This window comes from Danio aesculapii, chromosome 21, assembly GCF_903798145.1.
Source record: "Danio aesculapii chromosome 21, fDanAes4.1, whole genome shotgun sequence".
Lineage (NCBI taxonomy): Eukaryota > Metazoa > Chordata > Actinopteri > Cypriniformes > Danionidae > Danio > Danio aesculapii.
This window is the reverse complement of record NC_079455.1, coordinates 42,322,791-42,347,773: the sequence shown is the minus strand read 5'-3', so window position 1 is coordinate 42,347,773 and position 24,983 is coordinate 42,322,791. Positions and strand designations below refer to the sequence as shown.

Below are 24,983 nucleotides of genomic sequence, written 5' to 3'. Positions count from 1 at the left end.
AGTTCATTTACTCTTCTAATTATAGTCAAAGTTAAATGAAGACACTTTTCTCCATGAAAACAAACAGTCAAAGAGGAACATTCTGTATCTAATTCTTTATTTATAGACATCTGTGCAAAGTATATTACAGTACATTACAGGCAGACAATCCACAGAGCTGTGTAAATGCAGATTTGTCTCATTGATATGGCTGAATAAAGCCTTTTCGGTGAACATCAACCGAATAAATATAGTGTTTCTCATCATAACATCATCAACTCTTAAAAACGTTGTAACAGCGTTCACGTAACTAGGGTTAAAATAAGAAAGGCGTCCACCTCCCAGATCCCTGTACCAAAGTGCAAAGTCATTTCGATGAGAGAAGCAAACAAACTCAAGATGATTCAGCCGTATCTGATGGCGAGACGACCCAAATATAAAATAAACTCACAGAACAGCAGCACTGAAAACAATCACTCATTGGATTTACTACATTTCTTTTGAGGTAAACGCTTGCAAACCATTTATATAGGCTGAATTTAAACAAATGTAGCCATGTTTAACTTTAAACTCAGCTCATATAAATAGTCTGCAACCACTTAGCTCAAGAAAAAGAAGTGAATCCAGTTTTCAGTGAAGGAAAACACCCCAGCGAGTGCATTAAAAATATAATCCATGACCCTTCCAAGCTGATTTTATGGGAAATATCAAAAACTGAGCGCTTTCTGAGCAATAAACGAGTATTAATGTAAACATGATGCTTCGCCACTCTAAAAGTCATTCATTCATTCACGGTTTATAAGGAATATCATCGAGAAGAAACACCGACACCCTGAAAAAAATCAAACCGTGAGGAAATCCGTTGTGAGGATTGTGGAAATTCGACCCTTCAACTCCTGCAGAAAGGGTTTAAATATGTAGATTATGGAAATCAAGATGATAATTCCTTATGGAGTTCACATTTATGCAGAAACGTATTCAAAATAACTACAGCCTTCATTACACTGCAACTAATATTTTCTCAATCAGACTTGTTTTTCCATAAATATGTGTAAGCTGGATAATACAATGAGATGAATATCAATTTCACAGAATGTTGTATATGTTTATATTAATTATCATATTTAAATATTTAAATTTCACGCATAAATTAATAAAAAAGAACATTTTGGGGCTTATTGCTTGAAGACAAAAAGCATTTGTGAACTGAATACCCTCATAATACACATCCAATTCCTTTATATTAGTTATTAAATAAGTATTGCTTTTAAAATGTGTAAACATCCTGAAGTGAAATGACTCTACTGAACTTCTTATGAGAGGAATTTTGAATATTGAATGGTAACAGATTTGATTGTATAATTGTGTGTTTTATATTTTAGGCATGAACGGGAACATGTGGAGATCTGTTAATGTGGACGTTTTGATATTTCTAACGTGGGAACAAGACGAAATATGACATGGAAAATATTTTTTGCAGTGTACAAATAAAGAAGATTTTAATAGTTGGTGAGATTAGAAATACACACAGACACACACACAAACAAACATGAATATACACGCAAGCATACACACTACATTTTAATAGTTGGTGAGATTAGAAACACATGCAGACAGACAGACAGACAGATAGACACACACACAGATCACATTTTAATTGTTAGTGAGATTATGAACACATTCAGACACACGCACACACACACGCACACGCTACATTTTAATTGTTAGTGAGATTATGAACACATTCAGACACACACACACACACACACACACACACGCACACGCACACGCACACGCACACACTACATTTTAATTGTTAGTGAGATTATGAACACATTCAGACACACACACACACACACACACACACACACACACACACACACACACACACACACACACACACACACACACACACACACACACACACACACACACACACACACACACACCACATTTTAATTGTTAGTGAGATTATGAACACATTCAGACACACACACACACATACATACATACATACATACAAACGTACACACTTTACATTTTAATTGTTGTTGAGATAACACACACACACACACACACACACACACACACACAACATTTTAATTGTTGGTGAATTTAGAAACACATTCAGACACACACATGCAAACATACACACTTTACAATTTTAATAGTTGGTGAGATTAGAAACACATTCAGACACACACACACTACATTTTAATTGTTGGTGAATTTAGAAACGCATTCAAACACACACACACACACACGCACACACACACACACACACACACACACACACTGCATTTTAATTGTTGGTGAATTTAGAAACACATTCAGACACACACACACACACACACACACATTACAATTTTAATAGTTGGTGAGATTAGTAACACATTCAGACACACACACACACACACACACACTTTACAATTTTAATAGTTGGTGAGATTAGTAACACATTCAGACACACACACACACACACACAAACACACACTCAAACAAACACACACACTACATTTTAATTGTTGGTAAATTTAGAAACACATTCAGACACACACACAAACATACACACTTTACAATTTTAATAGTTGGTGACATTAGAAACACATTCAGACACACACCCACACACACAAACAAACACACACACTACATTTTAATAGTTGGTGAATTTAGAAACACATTCAGACACACACACACAAACATACACACTTTACAATTTAAAATGTTGGTGACATTAGAAACACATGTACACACACACACGCAAACATACACGCTTTATATTTTAACAGGTGGTAAGATTACAAACGCATTCAGACACACACACACACAAACACGCACACACACACTTTACCTTTTAACTGTTGATGAAATAACAAACACATTCAGACACACACACACTTTATATTTTAATAGATGGTGAAATTACAAACACATTCACACACACGCACACATAAACAAACAAACAGACACACGCACAAACATAAACACACACAAACACACACACTTTCTCTCCCTTTCGAAGTAAATTGGATTATTCTGAATAAAGAAAGGAAACAAACGTGAGACTCCAGAATAACAGACACAGAATAAGAACCTGAGATGAAGGATGTGTTGTACACCGTGCTCAACATTAAAACCAGCTCAGATCTTCAGTGTTTACTAGTACTTCCCCTTTAAGCCCCTTACCCCATTCCCCATTGGCTCTTTGGTTAGTCCCGCCCCTTTAAATGACACTTGACCTTTTCTGATTGGCTGTGCTGAGGGTGTGAAGGCACGTTCGGCGTGTGTGTTAGTGATAGTTTCAGATGTTTTCAGCGTGAGGAACTTCTCGAATGCTGTCTCTGAGCTCGGGTCGGACTCGCGGCCGCTGCCGAATGCTGCGTCCAGACGCGATCAGGTCTGCGTAACCGCGCGAGTGCGAGAAGGCGTACGCGGAGCGACGAGAACGTCCGCCGCGCTGGAACGTGGGCTTCCTCTTCTTCCTCTCGTCTTCTTCATCCTCAAGCTCGTATTTCTTTCTGTTCCTCTGGACCTGCAGGAAAACAACACACTGTGAGCTTGGTTGTGGGTATGGAAACTATTCACTGACTGTTACGACGAGTTTAAAGTACACATGACATCAAATCTAACCATGTTGATTTCGTTAGCTCACATTGCTAGTTCTGTGCCGAACAATTCATCTGTGCATGTCGTTATGAAAAATATAATGGTTTGCCCTTCTAATCTTTAATTAAAATCTGCAAATGCACTTCCTGTTTGTTTTCAGTTAAATTCTCAGATTGGGTCAGTCTGAGGTATTGGGCGTGGCTAAGATACTTAACCACACCCCTCCAGCTGTCAGTTTTGACAACAAACAGAAATGGCGAGGAGGAGGAGTCTGTTAGGTTGTAATAGCTCTCCCCAAACCCTTTCCCCATCTGAAATGCCTACTTTACTGCATCCAATCAGCTTCCACTAGAAAAAACAAGCCACGCCCACTGTTCTCGTTTAATATTCTGTTTCTCTAGATACTGCATCACAATATGAATAAAATGGTCGCAGCTTTTAGTTCATGCAGACTTTTTTATGTGTTTGTATTACATATAGCTAGGGCCAGAAAGAATCAGCGGACATTTTGTGCTATTTCTGCTAAGAATTTTGTGAAAAATCTGCGGTTTATGCGAAATGATTTTAAAAGTATCATAACTAAAAATTTAATTTATGACATAAATAATAATACATTTTTATTTATTTATTTATTGCCACATCAGCAACTTATGGCTATTTCATGGCAAGATGGATTCCCCAGAGATGTGTAGCGGCTGGAAGGGCATCCGCTGCGTAAAACATGTGCTGGATAAGTTGGCGGTTCATTCCGCTGTGGCTACCCCGGAATAATGGGAGGACTAAGCCGAAAATAAAATGAATCAATGAATCAATGAACAGCAAGATGGATTTACATAAAAATATGACATAATAAAAACAATATAGAAAATATGAATAAATTAAATTCACACAAAAAATATATTCAACGTTAAATATGATTTTTCAGTTCAATGTTTGATAAATAATTAAATAAATATTATGATAAATAAAATGTTTGATAAATAAGATTCTTTCTGGTGGTACCTTTTTAAAAATTATAATACATTTTTAACTTTTATTTAATGTTTGCAATCCAATTAAATCCACTTATTTGGTAAACAAAGCAAGTCTCTCATAAAATATCTCTACTAAAAGACAGAAGATATTACTTTACAAACTGAGTTGTAAATAAATCATATGAACATCTTATTATTGCTATTATTATATCACAATAATATTAGTTGAATTAATTAAAAAACTTAATAAATATATAAACTTACACACATTTACACAAGTAAACACAGACTTAATGATGGGCTAAAAATCTGTAGATTTCTGCACACGCAGATTCAGTGTGGGCCTACATATACCTAATAAATATATATAAAACACACACTTACCATACGTCAAAACAAACTTTTATTTTGGATGCAATTGAGCATGATTAATATTTGTCCAGCACTAGTAAATATCTTACATATTTTATACATAGATCAAATGCTTTGGCAGAACTGTAAATCAGTGGTCCTGAACCCTCCAGGCCGCGGATCAATTAGTATCGGGCCATACAATAAATCATTAATAATTTCTGTTTTATTTATTATTTGAGTCTGAACGATCTTTTATTTTGAAAAATGTCCATATTCTCTCGGTTACATCTCGGTCACTTGAGTGCCAAAATTTTAACCACAAGCATCGAAATGAGAAAGAAATCTTTGGAAAGTTTCTTTGCTTGGGGGGGAAAGGACCCACGAACTGCCAAGGAATAGATCCGCAAGCTAATTATCAACAAATTATGTGAATCCAGCATGTCTGTGCAAGAACAACGACTGCTGGAGATCACAAAAGACGGCTGCCTTTTATGGGCCGTTTACATATTGAGTCTTTTCTAGAGTTCACCAAGTTTGTTATTTCCAATGGAGGTGCACAGCTTGGCGCACCGTGAGTCAAGTGACTCTGAGAACTGACCGATCAGCTTCAGCTTGTATGGAATAAACACACTTCAGTCAACTAATTATCTCAGACAAACATAGAACACTCAAACACTGCATGGTGTTTTTCTCCATAAATAAACATTTCCTCCATAAATACAACTTGTATCAGAGTTGCAGCAATGTTTTGTCAGCTTGTCATCATCTGAGAAAACGGTTGAAGGTTGTCTAGCAAATTGTCAAGCGTTGACAGGTCCACAGTGATAAAAAGATTGCAGACCACTACTGTAAATACTGTCAGGCTGCTTGAACTTGTGTACTTTAGGATCTCACCTTGTCTCCGACTGAGGGGTAGATGGTTTGATAGAGGAACTGGATGCAGATGACAGGAAGTAAACAAACTCCCACAGTCAGAATGATGGTAAGCCACAGATACGGCTGTCGGAGAGCGTTAGATGCAGCGCCTGCATGACAAAACAACAACAAGCAGAATATTAACACACTCAAACACTGGGCTGGAATATCACCAGTATTACATGGCAGTGTAGAGAATAAACCCGACATTTCAGTGTTAATTAATATATCCTATAAACAGGGTTCATACACATTTTACTGCTAAAATTCCCTGACTTTTCCAAGACTTTTTCAGAACTTTCAAGTAAATCTTCATGACCTACTGATTCATGTAATGTCTACATATACATGGTAAATAATAAGAAAAACAATGACGTTCAAGTTTATTACAGCATATCATAGAACACGCAACTATCTACTTTGTTTAAGTTTGTTTTTATATCTATGTAAAATTGATTTTAATAATGTTTACACAGCACTACCAATGTGAAAGCTTGTTTTTGGCCAAGGACAGAACAGAAGACAACTAACCTATATTCAAGTTAGGGCTGCACAATATATGGTATCAGCATCGATATCGCAATGTGTGCATCCACAATAGTCACATGACAGGATATGCAATGTTGGGATTATAGTTTAATATAGAGTTTAATCATAATGGAGTAAAAGTTTATCATCTGCATGCATTTTTAAAGAGATAGTTCACCCAAAAAATTACTTAGCATTTTCATTTCACCCTTCACTTGAGTTTTCTTTTTTTTAATGAACACAAAGAGAATATAATTTAATAACTCCTATAGTATTGAAACAAGTGAAGTGTGAGTAAATAGTGAGTATATTTTAATCTTTGAGTGAACTGTTCCTTTAAGGCCTGTGACTGTGTGAACATTTCAATACTTCAGATTTTAAAACATCCGGTTACAAGACATTTTTTGTAATCTTAATAAAGATTAAATAATACACAATGAAGACTATGCAGTGTTGATTAGTCAAGATCTGTACCTGAATAGTGAATACCAGAAAACTAGAATTCACTTTTACCTTGACTATATTTTATTTATCTCTGCTTCTCATTTATTTGTTATAAATTATTCGAGATTCACTCAATATCGTGCAGCCCTAATTCAAGTATAAAGATATTTGTTAAAATAATTTCCATGACTTTTCCAAAACTTTTCCAGTTCTGGAAAATGCCATGTTAAAATTCCATGACCGTATGAACCCTGTATAAAACAATGTATTACACCTATATTCATTTATTCATTTTCCTTCAGCTTAGTCCCTGATTTATCAGGGGTCGCCACAGCAGAATGAACTGCCAACTATTCCGGCATGTGTTTTACACAGCGGATGCCCCTTCAGCTGCAACCCAGTACTGGAAAACTATACTAATATTATACTATTAATATATACTAATAAACAATGGATTAATAATTTAAAGCTTTTATTTGTTTTTCAAATATTTCCCAAATGATGTTTAACAGAGCAATAAAATTTTCACAGTATGTCTGATAATATTTTTTCTCCTGGAGAAAGTCTTATTTGTTTTATTTCGGCTACAATAAAAGCAGTTTTTAATTTTTCATGAACCATATTAAGGTCAATATTATTAGCCCCCTTAAGCAATATTTGTTTTGGATTGTCTCCAGAACAAACCATCGTTATACAATACCTAACCTCTGCCTAATTAACCTAGTTAGGCCTTTAAATGTCACCTTAAGCTGTATAGATGTGTCTTGAAAAATATCTAGTCAAATATTATTTACTGTAATCATGGCAAAGATAAAATAAACGGCTAGAATAAAAGTTTTTATTTTTTAAAATCATTTTAAGGTCAATATTATTTGCCCCCTTAAGCTATATTTGTTTTCAATAGTCTGCAGAACAAACCATTGTTATACAATAACTTGCCTAATTACCCTAACTTTAAACTAATTAACCTAGTTAAGCTTTTAAAAGTCACTTTAAGCTGAATACTAGTATCTTGAAAAATATCTAGTCAAATATTATTTACTGTCATCATGGCAAAGATAAAATAAATCAGTTATTAGAGATGAATTATTAAAACTATTATGATTAGAAATGTGCTGAAAAAATATGCTCTCCTTTAAAAGAAATTGGGGAAAATATATACAGGAGGGCTAATAATTCTGAATAATTAATTCCACTGTATATGAATTTAGAATAAAAGTTACATGAATTACAAGAAAAAGGAAAACATGAGTGTATTTTGTCCCACCTGTGAAAGTGAAGGTGTTTGGAAAAATGACATGGATTCCTGCACTGTGGATGTCAAACATGATGCCGAAGTAAAGAGCGATGCTGCCGAGAACCGCAAAAAAGTTGACAAAAGTCCAGTAGGAGGTGTTCAAGGAGATCTGTGGAGGTCAAGAGAAAAAAAACACAACATTACATCAACACCAGAGTTTCCATCAGTGTTTTACTTCACTACTGAACAAAATAAAGACACTACTCACAAACAACGTATAAAATTGCAACAACTGCATATATTTTATTTTTATTTATACAAACAAAAGCGCTTTACTGTACAAATCAACTTGAATTGAATTAAAACCATTTGGTAATTTGGTCTTTTATTTCTATAATCTGGCAACCGTAAAATGTCGCCGTTAAACTTACTTTGTTCCATTTTTGAAGAAACTAAACACACACTAAACAGTTGAGTGTATAAATGCATACTGTATAGTGTGTCATTTAGGACGCAACTGTAGATTGAGCGTGTGTGTGTGTGTGTTCAGGGACCTGCAGGTTGACGGTGATGATGAGCGATGAAGCTGCGACCACCGCGAAGGACTGGTAGTCTGATGGAGCCTCTCCGTCTTGGCCCATGGTCTGCAGGAAAGCTCCGTACGGGATGAAGAAGATCATGAGCGACGTGAAGATGCCGTGAAACAGGCTGATGAAGAAGTTCCTGTAGTTGAAGAGCGCTCCCTGCTGACCCGGAAGATAAAGCTTCGGGAAGCGCAGACTCAGCTTATCATTCACATCCTGCACAAGAGAAGAAGAAATTTGAAGAGGAGAAATGTCTAGCAGGAAAGTGAAGAGAATTCACATCTCTTTCATATAGCTTAAAGTACACATGAAATCAAAACTAACCATATTGATTTTGTTAGCTCACATTGCTAGTTCTGTGCTGAACAATTCATCTGTGCATGTCATTAAGACAAAAAAAATAGTTTGCCCCTGTAATCTTTAAATGAAATCTGAAAGTTAGTCTTCAGTTCAATGCTCAGATAAGGTCACTCTGAGGCATTGGGCGTGGCTAAGATACTTAACCACACCCCTTCAGCTGTCAGTTTTGACAACAAACAGAAATGGTGAGCAGGAGGAGTCTGTTAGGTTGTAATAACTCTCCCCAAACCCTTTTCCCCATCTTTCTGAATGAAATGCCTACTTTAATACATCCAATCAGCTCGCAGTAAAAATAAGCCACGCCCACTGTTGTCTCATTTAATATTCTGTTTCTCTGTGAACTGTGAAGGATTCGGATTTGTACCTTCTAATCAGTCTCAGCATGGATCAACGTTTATCCTTTTCTCATCATCCTGTTTCTCAGTACTTTTATTAAAGATGATTATTGAATAATAAATAAAGAAAACATATTGCTTGATATAAAAATGTTCAGTGGTCTCTTTGTAACTATTTTCAGGAGCAACCAAACTAGACCAGAGGTCACTGTAGGCTTGGGCAGTATCCAAATTTTGATACCATCAAACCTCCTCCCTATTTTACCTCGGTATTCGGTATTACCGTGCATAATAAAAAAATAATGATGTAAGGCTCAGACAGCGTCACTAAAACTGTTGTCTTGTGCCTAATCCATTCAGAAACTGAACACCATATATGCGACCTTAGGTTCGCGGTCACCTGTTTGTCTTGTTCGTATTAGAGATCTGCGCAGCACGCTCTCTCTCATTCACACACATAGACAGCACCAAGCGCCGAACAGCATCACGCTCTCTCTCTCTCTCCTTCACACACACACACGCACACACACGCACGCACACGCACACATGCACACGCACACATGCACACGCACACGCACACACACACGCACAGACAGACAGACAGAGAGAGAAAGCACCAAGCGACACACAGAATCACGCTCGCTCTCATTCACACACATACACACACACACACACACACACACATAAACAGCATCCACGCAGTTGTGTGTGTGCATGCTCACTCGGGAGCGATTTTGTTAGACCGCCTGCTCCCGTTCAAATTACACCAGAGTTACCGACCGCTCCCATAAGAAATCTGGTCGGGTCCTGCGGTATAGCAGTCAACATCTCCCTTCTCGTTCGGTCGAAACCAGAATTACTGCCAAACTGCAGAGGTTGTGTTCTTTTTCGAGAATATTAGACTAGATATTTTTCAAGACGCTTCTATACAGCTTAAAGTGACATATAAAGGCTTAACTAGGTTAATTAGGTTAACTAGGCAGGTTAGGGTAATTAGGCAAGTTATTGTATAACGATGGTTTGATCTGTAGATTATCGAGAAAAAAAAATTTGCTTAAAGGGGCTAATAATATTGACCCTAAAATAGTTTTTAAAAAATTAAAAACTGCTTTATTGTAGCCGAAATAAAACAAATAAGACTTTCTCCAGAAGAAAAAATATTATCAGACATACTGTGAAAATTTCATTGCTCTGTTAAACATCATTTAGGAAATATTTAAAAAAATAATAAATAAATAAAAATCAAAAGGGGCGAATAATTCTGACTTCCACTGTGTGTGTGTATATAAATAAATAAATAAATAAATATATATATATATATATATATATATATATATATATATATATATATATATATATATATATATATATATATATATATATATATATATATATATTCATTTATTTATTTATTTAGCAACTTCAGCGCTTTGGCCTAAATCTATTTAATTTCTTTGCAAATAATGCCTTTTTAAAATCAAGTTTGATTTGAGTTTGAAGTTTTATTATGTTTTATCTTATTTTATCAACAAATAATTCTTAAAAAAAAATGTTTACTACTTGTTAACTACTGATATTTAGTTCAGCTTTGGTTTTAATACACGCACTTCGGTTAGTTGAAAATGCAAATTTTCTCATTTTAATTTAGAAATCTTCACATGTTTTACTATTATTTATTTCCATTTAATTTTTTTTGTGTTAATTCAGTTTCAATATTTGTTCACTTCTGCTAATTTCACTTCTTCTGCTTATTTCAGGTAGTAGTCAAACTAACATTTCTTATTTTCAGTTAGTTTAAACAGAACTTATTTAATGGCGACACGGTGGCTCAGTGGTTAGCACTGTCACCTCACAGCAAGAAGTTCACTGGTTCAAGTCCCGCTGGGTCAGTTGGCATTTCTTTGTGGAGTTTGCATGTTCTCCCGAGTTGGCGTGGGTTTCCACCGGGTTCTCCGGTTTCCCCCACAATTCAAACACATGCGCTATAGGTGAATTGGATAAACTAAACTGGGCGTAGTGTATGAGTGTTTCCCATTACTGGGTTGCAGCTGAAAGGGCCTCCGCTGTGTAAAACATATGCTGGATAAGTTGGTGGTTCATTCCACTGTGGTGACCCCTGATGAATAAAGGGAGTAAGCCGAAGGAAAATTAATTAATGAACTTATTTAATATTTATATTCTATTTCAGCATTTTTTCAATTAAAAAGGAACGTTCACCCCCGAAAAACTGATTTACTCACTATTTACTCTCCGCCAAGTGGTTATAAACCTTTATGAGTTTCTTTCTTTTGTTGAACTCAAAAGAAAATATTTTGAAGAATGTTAGAAACCAGTTACCATTGTCTAACATAGTAGGAATGACAAATAATATGGAAGTTAATGGTTACAGGTTCCCAACATTCTTCAAAATATCTTTTCATCTTCATCTATCTTTTCAAAAGGTGAGTAAGATGATTTTTGGTAAAACATTACGTTAAACAAAACATATTTAACAGTTAGTGAGTGTTTTCCTGCACACAGCAATCACATTTGTTTGAGTCTGCAGTGATGAGCTAAATACTCTTATTATTATTATTATTATTATTATTATTATTATTATTATTATTATTATTATTATAATAAAAGAAGATAGTATTACTATATTATTATAGTGTGTTAATGATACCTAAGAGTGACGCAGTGGCGCAGCAAGAAGGTTGCTGGTTCGGCTGGGTCAGTTGGTGTTTCTGTGTGGAGTTTGCATGTTCTCTCTGCATTTGCATGGGTTTCCTCCGGGTGCTCCGGTTTCCCCCACAGTCCAAAGACATGTGGTACAACTGAATTGGGTAGGCTAAATTTTCCGTAGTGTATGAGTGTGAGTGAGTGTGTATGGGTGTTTTCCAGAGATGGGTTGCGGCTGGAAGGGCATCCGCTGCGTTAAACGTGCTGAATGAGTTGGCGGTTCATTCTGGTGTGGCGACCCCGGATTAATAAAGGGACAAAGCCGAAAATAAAATGAATGAATGAATGAATGATACCTGATCCAGAAGTCCGACGAGGAGAACCGGTAAACTACTGTAGCAGACGTTATAAAGAGTGATGAACCAGTCTTCATACGCCGTCTGAAACACAACACACCTTAGCATTTTCATTATTTAGCTTCAATATACTTCATATACTGCACTTTCAGTTTTGTATGTAATTTCCCTTATAATTTTGTGTAACTAAAAATATGATTACTGTATTGCATTGCTCAAACATGTGATCTCTGTGAGTGTAGATGTGGTTTTCTGACCTGCGAGGAGAAGCCGTTGAAGAAGGAGAACCAGAAGTGGACGAGCGTGAAGGCGAAGTTCTTGTAGAAGAAGTAGCGCAGAAACTTGCACATGCGGATGTAGGACCAGCGGCCGTGCACCAGCAGGAGGCGCTGCAGGAAGCAGAACTGAGCGAAGGCGTAATCGCTGGACATCACAGCCTGCATGCCTTCCTGACCACTGATGCCCACACCAATGTCTGCGGCTGCACAGGAGAAGAAGAAGAGATTCACAAACACTTCAGAAGACATTCAAAATAAGTCAAATACAAGTGTCTGGATGGGGGATACTCTCACTAGAACTAACATTATATCAATTTTACTTTAAGGTGGACCTATTATGTAAAAATAACTTTCATAAGGGTTTAAATCTTTTAAACACAGTTGTGTGGCAGCAGTGTGTGAATATAACCAGCTTCTAATGGTAAAAAATGTATTAATTGTATTATTTATTATCACACTTGATTAAAAACAGTCTGCAGAAACACTTTGATTGACATTCTCCCTTTGTACGTGTCATCAGAGGGAGGAGACCCCGCCCACTAGTGACCATCTCTCCCTCATTAGCATAGACAGCCCTGAGTGAGAAGCAGCCGTGCACCATTAGTATTTTCACTAAATAAAACATCTATATTTTTATATATTTATGACTCTAAAAGAAAAATAAACATTTTTGACACATAAAATCTATTTTTTCTGCAAGAAATAATTTATATTTTTTATTTATATGATGTATTTTGCCTATAAAAGAAAAATCTACAATTTTAACCCATGTTATGTATTTTTGCCTATAAAATAAAGTCTATATTTTTGACCCACACACTATAAGTTTGGCCTTTACAGAAAATTAAACATTTTTGACCCACACACTGTATATTTGGCTTAAAAAGAAAACTCAATGCTTTTAACCTATACAGTGTATTTTTGGGCTATAAAAGAAAAATATTTTTTTGACCCAATATGGTGTATTTCTGGCTCATAAAATGTATTTTGGCTATAAAAGAAAAAAATATACTTTTGACCCATACAATGTATTTATGGCTATAAAATAAAAAAATCCATATTTTTGACGCACACATTGATTTTTGACTATAAATTCTACATTTTTGACCCATACACAGTATTTTTGGCTATAAAAGAAAGTTAAATATTTTGACCCATACAACGCACTTTTTGGCTATACACATCGACACATAAATTGTATATTTAGATACAAAAGTAAAATCTTTGATTTTTGACTATAAAATAAATTCTATATTTTTGACCCATACAATGCATTTTTTAATATAAGAAAATCAATATTTTTGACCCATGCAATGTATTTTTGGCTATATATTTTTTTAATTGACCCATACATTGTATATTTGGCTAAAAAAGAAACACCAATATTTTCTGACCAATAAAATACATTTTTGCTATGAAAAAATCCATGTTTGACCCATACAATGTATTTTTGACCCGTAAAATGTATTTTGGCTATAGAAGAAAAATATATATTTTTGACCCATACAATGTATTTTTGGCAATAAAATGAAATCTATATTTTTGACCCAAAAAATGCATTTTTGAAAATGAAAAAAATCCATATTTTTGACCCATACAATGCATTTTTAGCTACAATTGTTTTTTAAATTGACCCATACATTGTATATTTGGCTATAAAAGAAACATCAACATTTTCCGACCCATAAAATGCATTTTTGACCTGGAAGAAAAATCTGTATTTTTGACGCACACATTGATTTTTGACTATAAAATAAATTCTATATTTTTGACCCATACACTGTAAAAATCAATGCTTTAGATCTATACAGTGTATTTTTGGTAATAAAAAATCTATATGTTTGACCCAAACAATGTATTTTTAGCAAAATGAAATATTTTGACCCATACAACATTTTTTGACTATACTCATTGACACATCAATTGTATATTTACACAAAAGTATCTATATTTTTGACCCATACAATGCATTTTTGAATATAAAAAAATCTATATTTTCTGACCCATACAATTAATTTTTAGCTATTAAAAATCCATGTTTGACCCATACAATGTATTTTTGGTACAAAAGAAAAATCCATGTTTGACTCATCTAATTTATAAAAATTAATTCGTTCATTTTTCTTCAGCTTAGTCCCTTTTTTCATCAGGGGTCACCACAGCGGAATGAACCACCAACTTATCCAGCACGTTTTACACAGCGGATGCCCTTCCAGCTGCAACCCAGTATTGGGAAACACTGAAACACTACGGCCAAATTACTTAATCAAATTCACCTATAGCGCATGTGTTTGAACTGTGGAGGAAACCCATGCCAACACGGGGAGAACATGAAAACTCCACACAGAAATGCCAACTGACCCAGACGGGACTCAAACCAGCAACCTTCTTGCTGTGAGGATGACAATGCAGACCACTGAGCCACCATGTTTACGTATTTATAGCAATCAAAAAACTATATGTTTGACCCATACAATGCCTTTTTGGTAAGAAAAGAAAAATCTATATTTTTGACCCATACAATGCATTATTTCTTTAATATAAAATTAAAATTGACCCATAATATGTCATTTGGCTATAAAGAAAAACCTATATTTTTGACCCATACAATGCATTTTTGACTGTAAAATAAAATCTATATTTTTGACCCATACAATGCATTTTTGACTGTAAAATAAAATCTGTATTTTTGACCCATTCAATGCATTTTTGACTGTAAAATAAAATCTATATTTTTGACCCATACAATGCATTTTTGACTGTAAAATAAAATCTATATTTTTGACCCATTCAATGCATTTTTGACTGTAAAATAAAATCTGTATTTTTGACCCATTCAATGCATTTTTGACTGTAAAATAAAATCTATATTTTGACCCATACAATGCATTTTTGACTGTAAAATAAATCTATATTTTGACCCATTCAATGCATTTTTGACTGTAAATAAAATCTGTATTTTTGACCCATTCAATGCATTTTTGACTGTAAAATAAAATCTGTATTTTTGACCCATTCAATGCATTTTTGACTGTAAATAAAATCTGTATTTTTGACCCATTCAATGTATTTTTGACTGTAAAATAAATCTATATTTTTGACCCATTCAATGCATTTTGACTGTAAATAAAATCTGTATTTTTGACCCATTCAATGCATTTTTGACTGTAAAATAAAATCTATATTTTTGACCCATTCAATGCATTTTTGACTGTAAAATAAAATCTGTATTTTTGACCCATTCAATGCATTTTTGACTGTAAAATAAAATCTATATTTTTGACCATTCAATGCATTTTTGACTGTAAAATAAAATCTGTATTTTTGACCCATTCAATGCATTTTTGACTGTAAAATAAAATCTGTATTTTTGACCCATTCAATGCATTTTTGACTGTAAAATAAAATCTGTATTTTTGACCCATTCAATGCATTTTTGACTGTAAAATAAAATCTATATTTTTGACCCATACAATGCATTTTTGACTGTAAAATAAAATCTGTATTTTTGACCCATACAATGCATTTTTGACTGTAAAATAAAATCTGTATTTTTGACCCATTCAATGCATTTTTGACTGTAAAATAAAATCTGTATTTTGACCCATTCAATGCATTTTTGACTGTAAAATAAAATCTATATTTTTGACCCATTCAATGCATTTTTGACTGTAAAATAAAATCTGTATTTTTGACCCATTCAATGCATTTTTGACTGTAAAATAAAATCTGTATTTTTGACCCATTCAATGCATTTTTGACTGTAAAATAAAATCTATATTTTTGACCCATTCAATGCATTTTTGACTGTAAATAAAATCTATATTTTTGACCCATTCAATGCATTTTTAACTGTAAAATAAAATCTATATTTTTGACCCATTCAATGCATTTTTGACTGTAAAATAAAATCTGTATTTTTGACCCATTCAATGCATTTTTGACTGTAAAATAAAATCTATATTTTTGACCCATTCAATGCATTTTTGACTGTAAAATAAAATCTATATTTTTGACCCATTCAATGCATTTTTGACTGTAAAATAAAATCTATATTTTTGACCCATTCAATGCATTTTAACTGTAAAATAAAATCTATATTTTTGACCCATTCAATGCATTTTTGACTGTAAATAAAATCTGTATTTTGACCCATTCAATGCATTTTTGACTGTAAAATAAAATCTATATTTTTGACCCATACAATGCATTTTTGACTGTAAAATAAAATCTATATTTTTGACCCATTCAATGCATTTTTGACTGTAAAATAAAATCTGTATTTTTGACCCATTCAATGCATTTTTGACTGTAAAATAAAATCTGTATTTTTGACCCATTCAATGCATTTTTGACTGTAAAATAAAATCTGTATTTTTTGACCCATTCAATGTATTTTTGACTGTAAAATAAAATCTATATTTTTGACCCATTCAATGCATTTTTGACTGTAAAATAAAATCTGTATTTTTGACCCATTCAATGCATTTTTGACTGTAAAATAAAATCTATATTTTTGACCCATTCAATGCATTTTTGACTGTAAAATAAAATCTGTATTTTTGACCCATTCAATGCATTTTTGACTGTAAAATAAAATCTATATTTTTGACCCATTCAATGCATTTTTGACTGTAAAATAAAATCTGTATTTTTGACCCATTCAATGCATTTTTGACTGTAAAATAAAATCTGTATTTTTGACCCATTCAATGCATTTTTGACTGTAAAATAAAATCTGTATTTTTGACCCATTCAATGCATTTTTGACTGTAAAATAAAATCTATATTTTTGACCCATACAATGCATTTTTGACTGTAAAATAAAATCTGTATTTTTGACCCATACAATGCATTTTTGACTGTAAAATAAAATCTGTTTTTTTGACCCATTCAATGCATTTTTGACTGTAAAATAAAATCTGTATTTTTGACCCATTCAATGCATTTTTGACTGTAAAATAAAATCTATATTTTTGACCCATTCAATGCATTTTTGACTGTAAAATAAAATCTGTATTTTTGACCCATTCAATGCATTTTTGACTGTAAAATAAAATCTGTATTTTTGACCCATTCAATGCATTTTTGACTGTAAAATAAAATCTATATTTTTGACCCATTCAATGCATTTTTGACTGTAAAATAAAATCTATATTTTTGACCCATTCAATGCATTTTTGACTGTAAAATAAAATCTGTATTTTTGACCCATACAATGCATTTTTTACTGTAAAATAAAATCTGTATTTTTGACCCATTCAATGCATTTTTGACTGTAAAATAAAATCTGTATTTTGACCCATTCAATGCATTTTTGACTGTAAAATAAAATCTGTATTTTTGACCCATACAATGCATTTTGACTGTAAAATAAAATCTATATTTTGACCCATTCAATGCATTTTTGACTGTAAAATAAAATCTGTATTTTTGACCCATTCAATGCATTTTGACTGTAAAATAAAATCTGTATTTTTGACCCATTCAATGCATTTTTGACTGTAAAATAAAATCTATATTTTTGACCCATTCAATGCATTTTTGACTGTAAAATAAAATCTATATTTTTGACCCATTCAATGCATTTTTGACTGTAAAATAAAATCTGTATTTTTGACCCATTCAATGCATTTTTGACTGTAAAATAAAATCTATATTTTTGACCCATTCAATGCATTTTTGACTGTAAAATAAAATCTATATTTTTGACCCATTCAATGCATTTTTGACTGTAAAATAAAATCTATATTTTTGAGCCATTCAATGCATTTTTGACTGTAAAATAAAATCTGTATTTTTGACCCATTCAATGCATTTTTGACTGTAAAATAAAACTTATATTTTTGACCCACACAATGTATTTTTGGCTATAATAGAAAAATCAATGCTTTTGACCCACACAATGTATTTTTGGCTATAATAGAAAAATCAATGCTTTTGACCCAAACAATGCATTTTTGGCTATATATATATATATATATATATATATATATATATATATATATATATATATATATATATATACATATATATAGTCTGATTTGTGCTCCAGGATCACAACTGAAGCCACAATAGTGTAGCCCTTAGACTCACTCTTGATCATGTTGACGTCATTAGCTCCGTCTCCGATGGACAGAGTCACGGCTTTCTTGTACTTCTTGACGAGGCTGACGACGTTGGCCTTCTGCTTGGGTGTGACACGGCAGCAGATGACGGCGCTGCATTCACACGCCATGTCCACGAAATCCTCCTGCCGCTTCTCCTTCTCCCAGTCGTCCACCGGCTGGCTGCTGTCTGGAGCTGTGCTGCTGCTGGACTGCTGGTTATTCTGCCGCAGCCGCAGCTTCTTCAGACGCAGACGACGACGCTTCTTCTTCTTCTCATACAGGATCTCATTCTGCACACAAACACTTTTCACATTTAACCTCTGAGTGTGGACGCAAAGAGACATCACCAAGCCTAATTTTAATGATTTAGTGTACAACCAACAACCAAGCCTTTTTCTATTGGGAAAATTGTTATTAATAATTCTTATAAAAGATGTATATTTTTTAAAAATAGCCTTCATAGCCTAATCTACAAATCCAATGAAAACCAAACTGAGGCTTTGGTTGAGAAGTGTGACTGAACTAAACTATGAAACATATGCCTATATGCAAATTAATGCTATACTATATGTAAAAAAAAACTAAACTATTATACTGTAGACTATACTTAGACTATATAAAAGTCAACATATGCGCCTTGTTGTTTGTCTCCCATCACGTGCGTGAACCGAGTGAGACACAGGAAATGAAAGCACAGAAGCTCTGAGGTAAAATCAGATGCTGAAGATATAATTGGGCGATGCAGTGGCGCAGTAGGTAGTGCTGTCGCCTCACAGCATGAAGGTCGCTGGTTCAAGCCTCGGCTGGGTCAGTTGGCGTGTCTGTGTGGAGTTTGCATGTTCTCCCTGGTTCGCGTGGGTTTCCTATGGGTGCTCTGGTTTCCCCCACAGTCCAAAGACATGTGGTACAGGTGAATTGGGTAAGCTAAATTGTCTGTAGTGTATGAGTGTGAATGAGAGTGTGTGGATGTTTCCTAGGGATGGGTTGCGGCTGGAAGGGCATCCGCTGCGTAAAACATGTGCTGAATAAGTTGGCGGTTCATTCCGCTGTGGCGACCCCAGATTAATAAAGGGACTAAGCCGAAAAGAAAGTGAATGAATGAATTTAAAATGTTGACAGAGGTTTGTGATACCAAAATTACAGCGGAGCATTAATTAAATGCATATTTTCTATGGAGTGATCGATTTAAGGTAGCCTGCTATTTTTATTTGACGGAAGAAAAAATATATGTTGGAAAAAACATTACAAAACGTTTTTGTAATCTAAGTTTGTAATTTAAGTGAAAATATCTATGGTAGACATTTTATTTTATTATTTTTATTTAGTTTATTCTGTTTTCCTAAGTTGTTGGAATTCACTGTAGGTGCGTGAAGATGTTCTGTTGTTAATATGTTCTGTATGCTGTTGTTTGAAATAATTCATAATAAAATAAATACATCAATTCATCATAATATATCATCATAATTTAATATTAACCTGATGGTTAACAGGTATTATTCAGTTAACCAGTGGTGGTTGTCAGTTGGGAAAATTTCCCAAAATGAGCATCCCTAAATCAGACACTAAACTTCACCATAATTGCTCATATATTACAAGTGTTTTTGTCTATATATCTTTTCTATATTTTTGATTATGTACACACTTAAAAAGCATGATGTACAGTGTAAAGAAGAGCAGTTGAGTATATGTGTGTGCTGATCGTACCAGCCATCCTCCAGTGATGATGAGAGCGTTTTTGCCCGGCTCATTGAAGAACGGCTCCTTCAGCTTCTTGTTTCGGCTCTGCGGGTCAGTGCGTCTCTGAGTCTGTCTGTTCCTCAGCTGAACACTGACAAAGACGAGAGACAACTCTATTTAACTTTATTTTACTCTATTTAAGGGCACCCATTATGCAAAATCAACTTTTGATAGCTTTTTTGAGGGGGTGGAGACTTGTTTTTTGCATCTAATGTGATCATGAAGGAAGAAATGAAGAAGATGGATGGATGGATGGATGGATGGATGGATAAAGGAATGTATGGCTGAAGAAATCAATGGATGGATGAATTATGAATGAATGAATGAATGAATGAATGAATGAATGAATGAATGAATTAAAGTAAATGAAGTGGATGGAAGGATGGATGCATGAATGTAGGAATGATTGGATGAACGAATGGAAGGAGGGAGGGAGGGATGAATGATTTGATGGAGGAATGGATGAAGGGATGGATGAATGAAGAAATCAATGGATGGATGAACTATGAATGAATGAATGAATGAAAGCAAATTAAGTGGATGGAAGGATGGATGCATGAATGTAGGATTGATTGGATGAACGATTGGAAGGAGGGAGGGATGGATGGACGAATTAATGGAGGAATGGATGAATGAATTATGAATGAATGAATGAATGAATGAAGTGGATGGAAGGATGGATGCATGAATGTAGGATTGATTGGATGAACGAATAGAAGGAGGGAGGGATGGATGAATGGTTTAATAATTTAATGAATCAATAATTGGATGAATGAAGGAATGAATAATTGGATGAATGGATAAATCATCGAATGAATAGATGGATGAATTTAATGAATGATTGGATGAATGTATGGATGAATGAACGAAGAAAGAAATCAATGGATCAATGAATGGATGAATACATAAATGAGTGAATGACTGGAAAAATGAAGGAATTGATGGCTAAATGAATGGATGAATGAATGAAGGGATGAATGATGGATGGAGGGTGAAATGAATGAATGAATGAATGAATAGCTATATGGATGAATGAATGATGGACGGAAGGAAGGAAGGAATGAATGAATGGATGGATGAATGTATGAATGCAGGTATCAACGGATGAATGAATGATGAAATAGATGGAAGAATTAATTAATGAATAAATCAATGGGTGAATGAAGGAATGAATGATGGATTATGAATATATGGAGGATGGATCGATGAATGAATGTATGAATGAATGCAGGAATCAACGGATGAATGAATGATAAAAATAGATGGATGAATGAATTAATGAATCAATCAATGGATGAATGAAGGAATGAATGATGGATTATGAATGGATGGAGGAGGATGGATGGAATAAATGAATGAATGAATGAATTAACAGATGAATGAAGAAATGAATAAATGGATGGATGGATGAATGAAAAAAATCAATTGATGATTAAATAAATGAATGAAAGGGTGAATGAATAAATGAATCATACTTCACGTCTTCTCCATAGTGGATCTTCATGTCGTCGGTCAGCAGCTGGCAGGAGTATCCGATGTTCTCTGCAGTTTCTGAACACATAAAACACACATATAACATTAATAAAACCCGTCTGCTGTAAAAGACAGTAATATTCCACACATCCATCGCTCACCTTTCTTGTCTCCAGTCAGAACCCAGATCTTAATATCTGCTTTGGCTAGTTTCGCGATGGTTTCAGGAACGCCATCCTGAAGTTTGTCTTCAATGGCCGTCGCGCCGATCAGCTGAACGAATGAACAAATAACACAATTATCAATTAGCAATCAATACAAATATGTAACAAATAAATACACAACTATAAATAAGATACTTTGATATTAAACATATTACATTATTATCATTTTGTCATGAAAAATTAATAAGCCATAATTAATATTGTTCTTAATATTATTTATTATTAATAATAATAAATTAATATTAAGTAATAAAGTAAATTTTATGCAGATCTTTAATGTAAATATAGATATTTTTTTTCCCAAGTTAAAGGTCTCGTAAAATAAAAATAAAGCTTTTCAGATGTTAGCATCAGTGTGTTAGTCTTAAGGATATCTATACGCTAGTGTGCTCCAAAACAGTGACAAAATCCACATTTACAAGGTATAAACCTGATATAATCATCCAAAGCTTGCAGTTTGTCACTTCCGCCTGAAAGGATCACAGATTTAATTTTGATGTCACCTCATACTACAGTCTCTCACCAAATATCTGACCAATCAAATGCTCTCTACAGTCTGACATGCCCCGCCCTTTCTTCGCATTTGCTTTTCATCTGGTGCACTTGAGCTCAACCACTCTCACTGGCAGAGCGCTGATAAAACAAAACACTATTGGCTGTTTTTAAAAAGGGGAGGAGTTATGGTGAGTCCTGCCCTCTCTTTATGTTTCAGTTAAACTGCACATTCATGGGACCTTTACGTATTCCAGCACATATTTAGCAGTGGACAACACACTGATCAATGGTGTGTGTAAATATACTGTTCTCCTACCAGGAGGTCTTTCTCGATCTCCTCATAAACCTCATCTAGCTCCCGTTCTCGGTCCACCATTGAAACGGCTGCGATCTGATGTTTTCTAGACCACTTGTCAAACTCGTCCTGACTGATGTCTTTATAGCAGAGACAGAGAGTCCGCAGAGTCTCGTTCGCAAAGATCTGTGAAGAAATGACAACACACTCAACACACACACACTTAAACTGCACTGCTTTACAGCTAAACTATTGTGAGGGCAGGCCAATGCACTGCTCAATAAATGCATTAATGTCATCTTGATAACTCCAGAAATATTTATTTTAATTTATTTTAAAATTACTAATTTTATTTATTATTATTATTTTTTATTTCTTTAATTTAATTTCTTTATTTTTATTTGTTTTTATTGATTAATTTTATTTATTTGCATTTATATAAACATTATTTTATTTTTATTAATTTTGTTATTTATTAATTTTATTTACTTGTTTACTTTTATTATTGATTTATTTTGATATTATTTTTATTCATTTATATTCATCTTTCATTTATTTATTTTTGATTTCTTCATTTAATTTCTTTATTTTTATTTGTTTTTATTGATTCATTTTATTTATTTGCATTTATATAAACATTATTTTATTTTTATTAATTTTGTTATTTATTAATTTTATTTACTTGTTTACTTTTATTATTTATTTATTTTGATTATTATTTTTATTTATTTATATTCATCTTTCATTTATTTATTTTTGATTTCTTTAATTTAATTTCTTTCTTTTTATTTGTTTTTATTGATTAATTTTATTTATTTGCATTTATATAAACATTATTTTATTTTTTATTAATTTTGTTATTTATTAATTTTATTTACTTGTTTACTTTAATTATTTATTTATTTTGATTATTATTTTTATTTATTTATATTCATCTTTCATTTATTTATTTTTGATTTCTTTAATTTAATTTATTTATTTTTATTTGTTTTTATTGATTAATTTTATTTATTTGCATTTATATAAACATTATTTTATTTTTATTAATTTTGTTATTTATTAATTTTATTTACTTGTTTACTTTTATTATTTATTTATTTTGATTATTATTTTTATTTATTTATATTCATCTTTCATTTATTTATTTTATTTATAAATTTACACATGGCATTTGCATTAAAATTCATCAATATTATTTTTTTATTTGCATTATTTTTTAAAGAATTAAAATTTTTAAATCAAATAAACTATAAATATAGTTTCTCATAACAAACAATAACGAACATAATAAATAAATTATACTTACACCAAAATAAATATAAACTTTACAAATGCACTGAATTAATAAATACCCAAATATACACGCCAATGATAAAACATCATACGCAAATGTATTCATCAAAAATACTCACGTCCAGAGCTTCTTGTGTGTTTTCTTTATTCTTGCTTTGTGAAGAAAGTCTCTGGTAGATCACGGTGTCTGCGCCTTTACAGTACAGACGAATACGGCCATCCGGAAACTTCACTGTACACAAACACAGGAGGGCAAAAAGATTCAATATTTAGATAGCTATCTCAATATGGGGCGGCACGGACAAGAAGGTCGCTGGTTCAATTCCCGGCTGGGCCAGTTGGCATTTCTGTGTGAAGTTTGCATGTTCTCCCTGTGTTGGCGTGGGTTTTCTCCAGGTGCTCCGGTTTCCCCCACAAGTCCAAAGACATGTGTTATATGTGAATTGGGTAAGCTAAAACTGACCATAGTGTATGTGTGTGAATGAGAGTGTATGGTGTTTCCCTGTGATGGGTTGCCGCTGGAAGGGCATCCGCTGTGTAAAACATATGTTGGATAAGTTGGCGGTTCATTCCACGGTGATGACCCCAGATTATTAAAGGGACTAAACTAAAATGAAAGAATGAATGAATGAATGAATGAATGAATATCTCAATATTTTAAAACAAAAAAACAAGTCTAGCATTATTATTACTTTAATAGTGTTTTTTTAGACGCAATATAAAACAAAACAAAAAACAAAACAAA

General features: G+C 33.3%; 1 protein-coding gene across 1 annotated transcript in view; it reads right to left on the bottom strand.

Moving 5' to 3' along the window:
* Positions 1-80: 80 nt before the first annotated feature.
* Positions 81-24,983, bottom strand: part of atp8b1 (ATPase phospholipid transporting 8B1) — a 90,030-nt gene continuing 65,127 nt past the window's right edge. The window contains 12 exon segments of the mRNA XM_056445824.1: positions 81-3,511; positions 5,808-5,938; positions 8,068-8,206; positions 8,592-8,837; positions 12,334-12,417; positions 12,591-12,814; positions 18,708-19,011; positions 20,426-20,549; positions 21,934-22,009; positions 22,093-22,204; positions 22,967-23,131; positions 24,358-24,470. Of these exon segments, the coding sequence (XP_056301799.1) occupies positions 3,281-3,511; positions 5,808-5,938; positions 8,068-8,206; positions 8,592-8,837; positions 12,334-12,417; positions 12,591-12,814; positions 18,708-19,011; positions 20,426-20,549; positions 21,934-22,009; positions 22,093-22,204; positions 22,967-23,131; positions 24,358-24,470 (1,949 nt within the window). The 3' untranslated portion in view covers positions 81-3,280.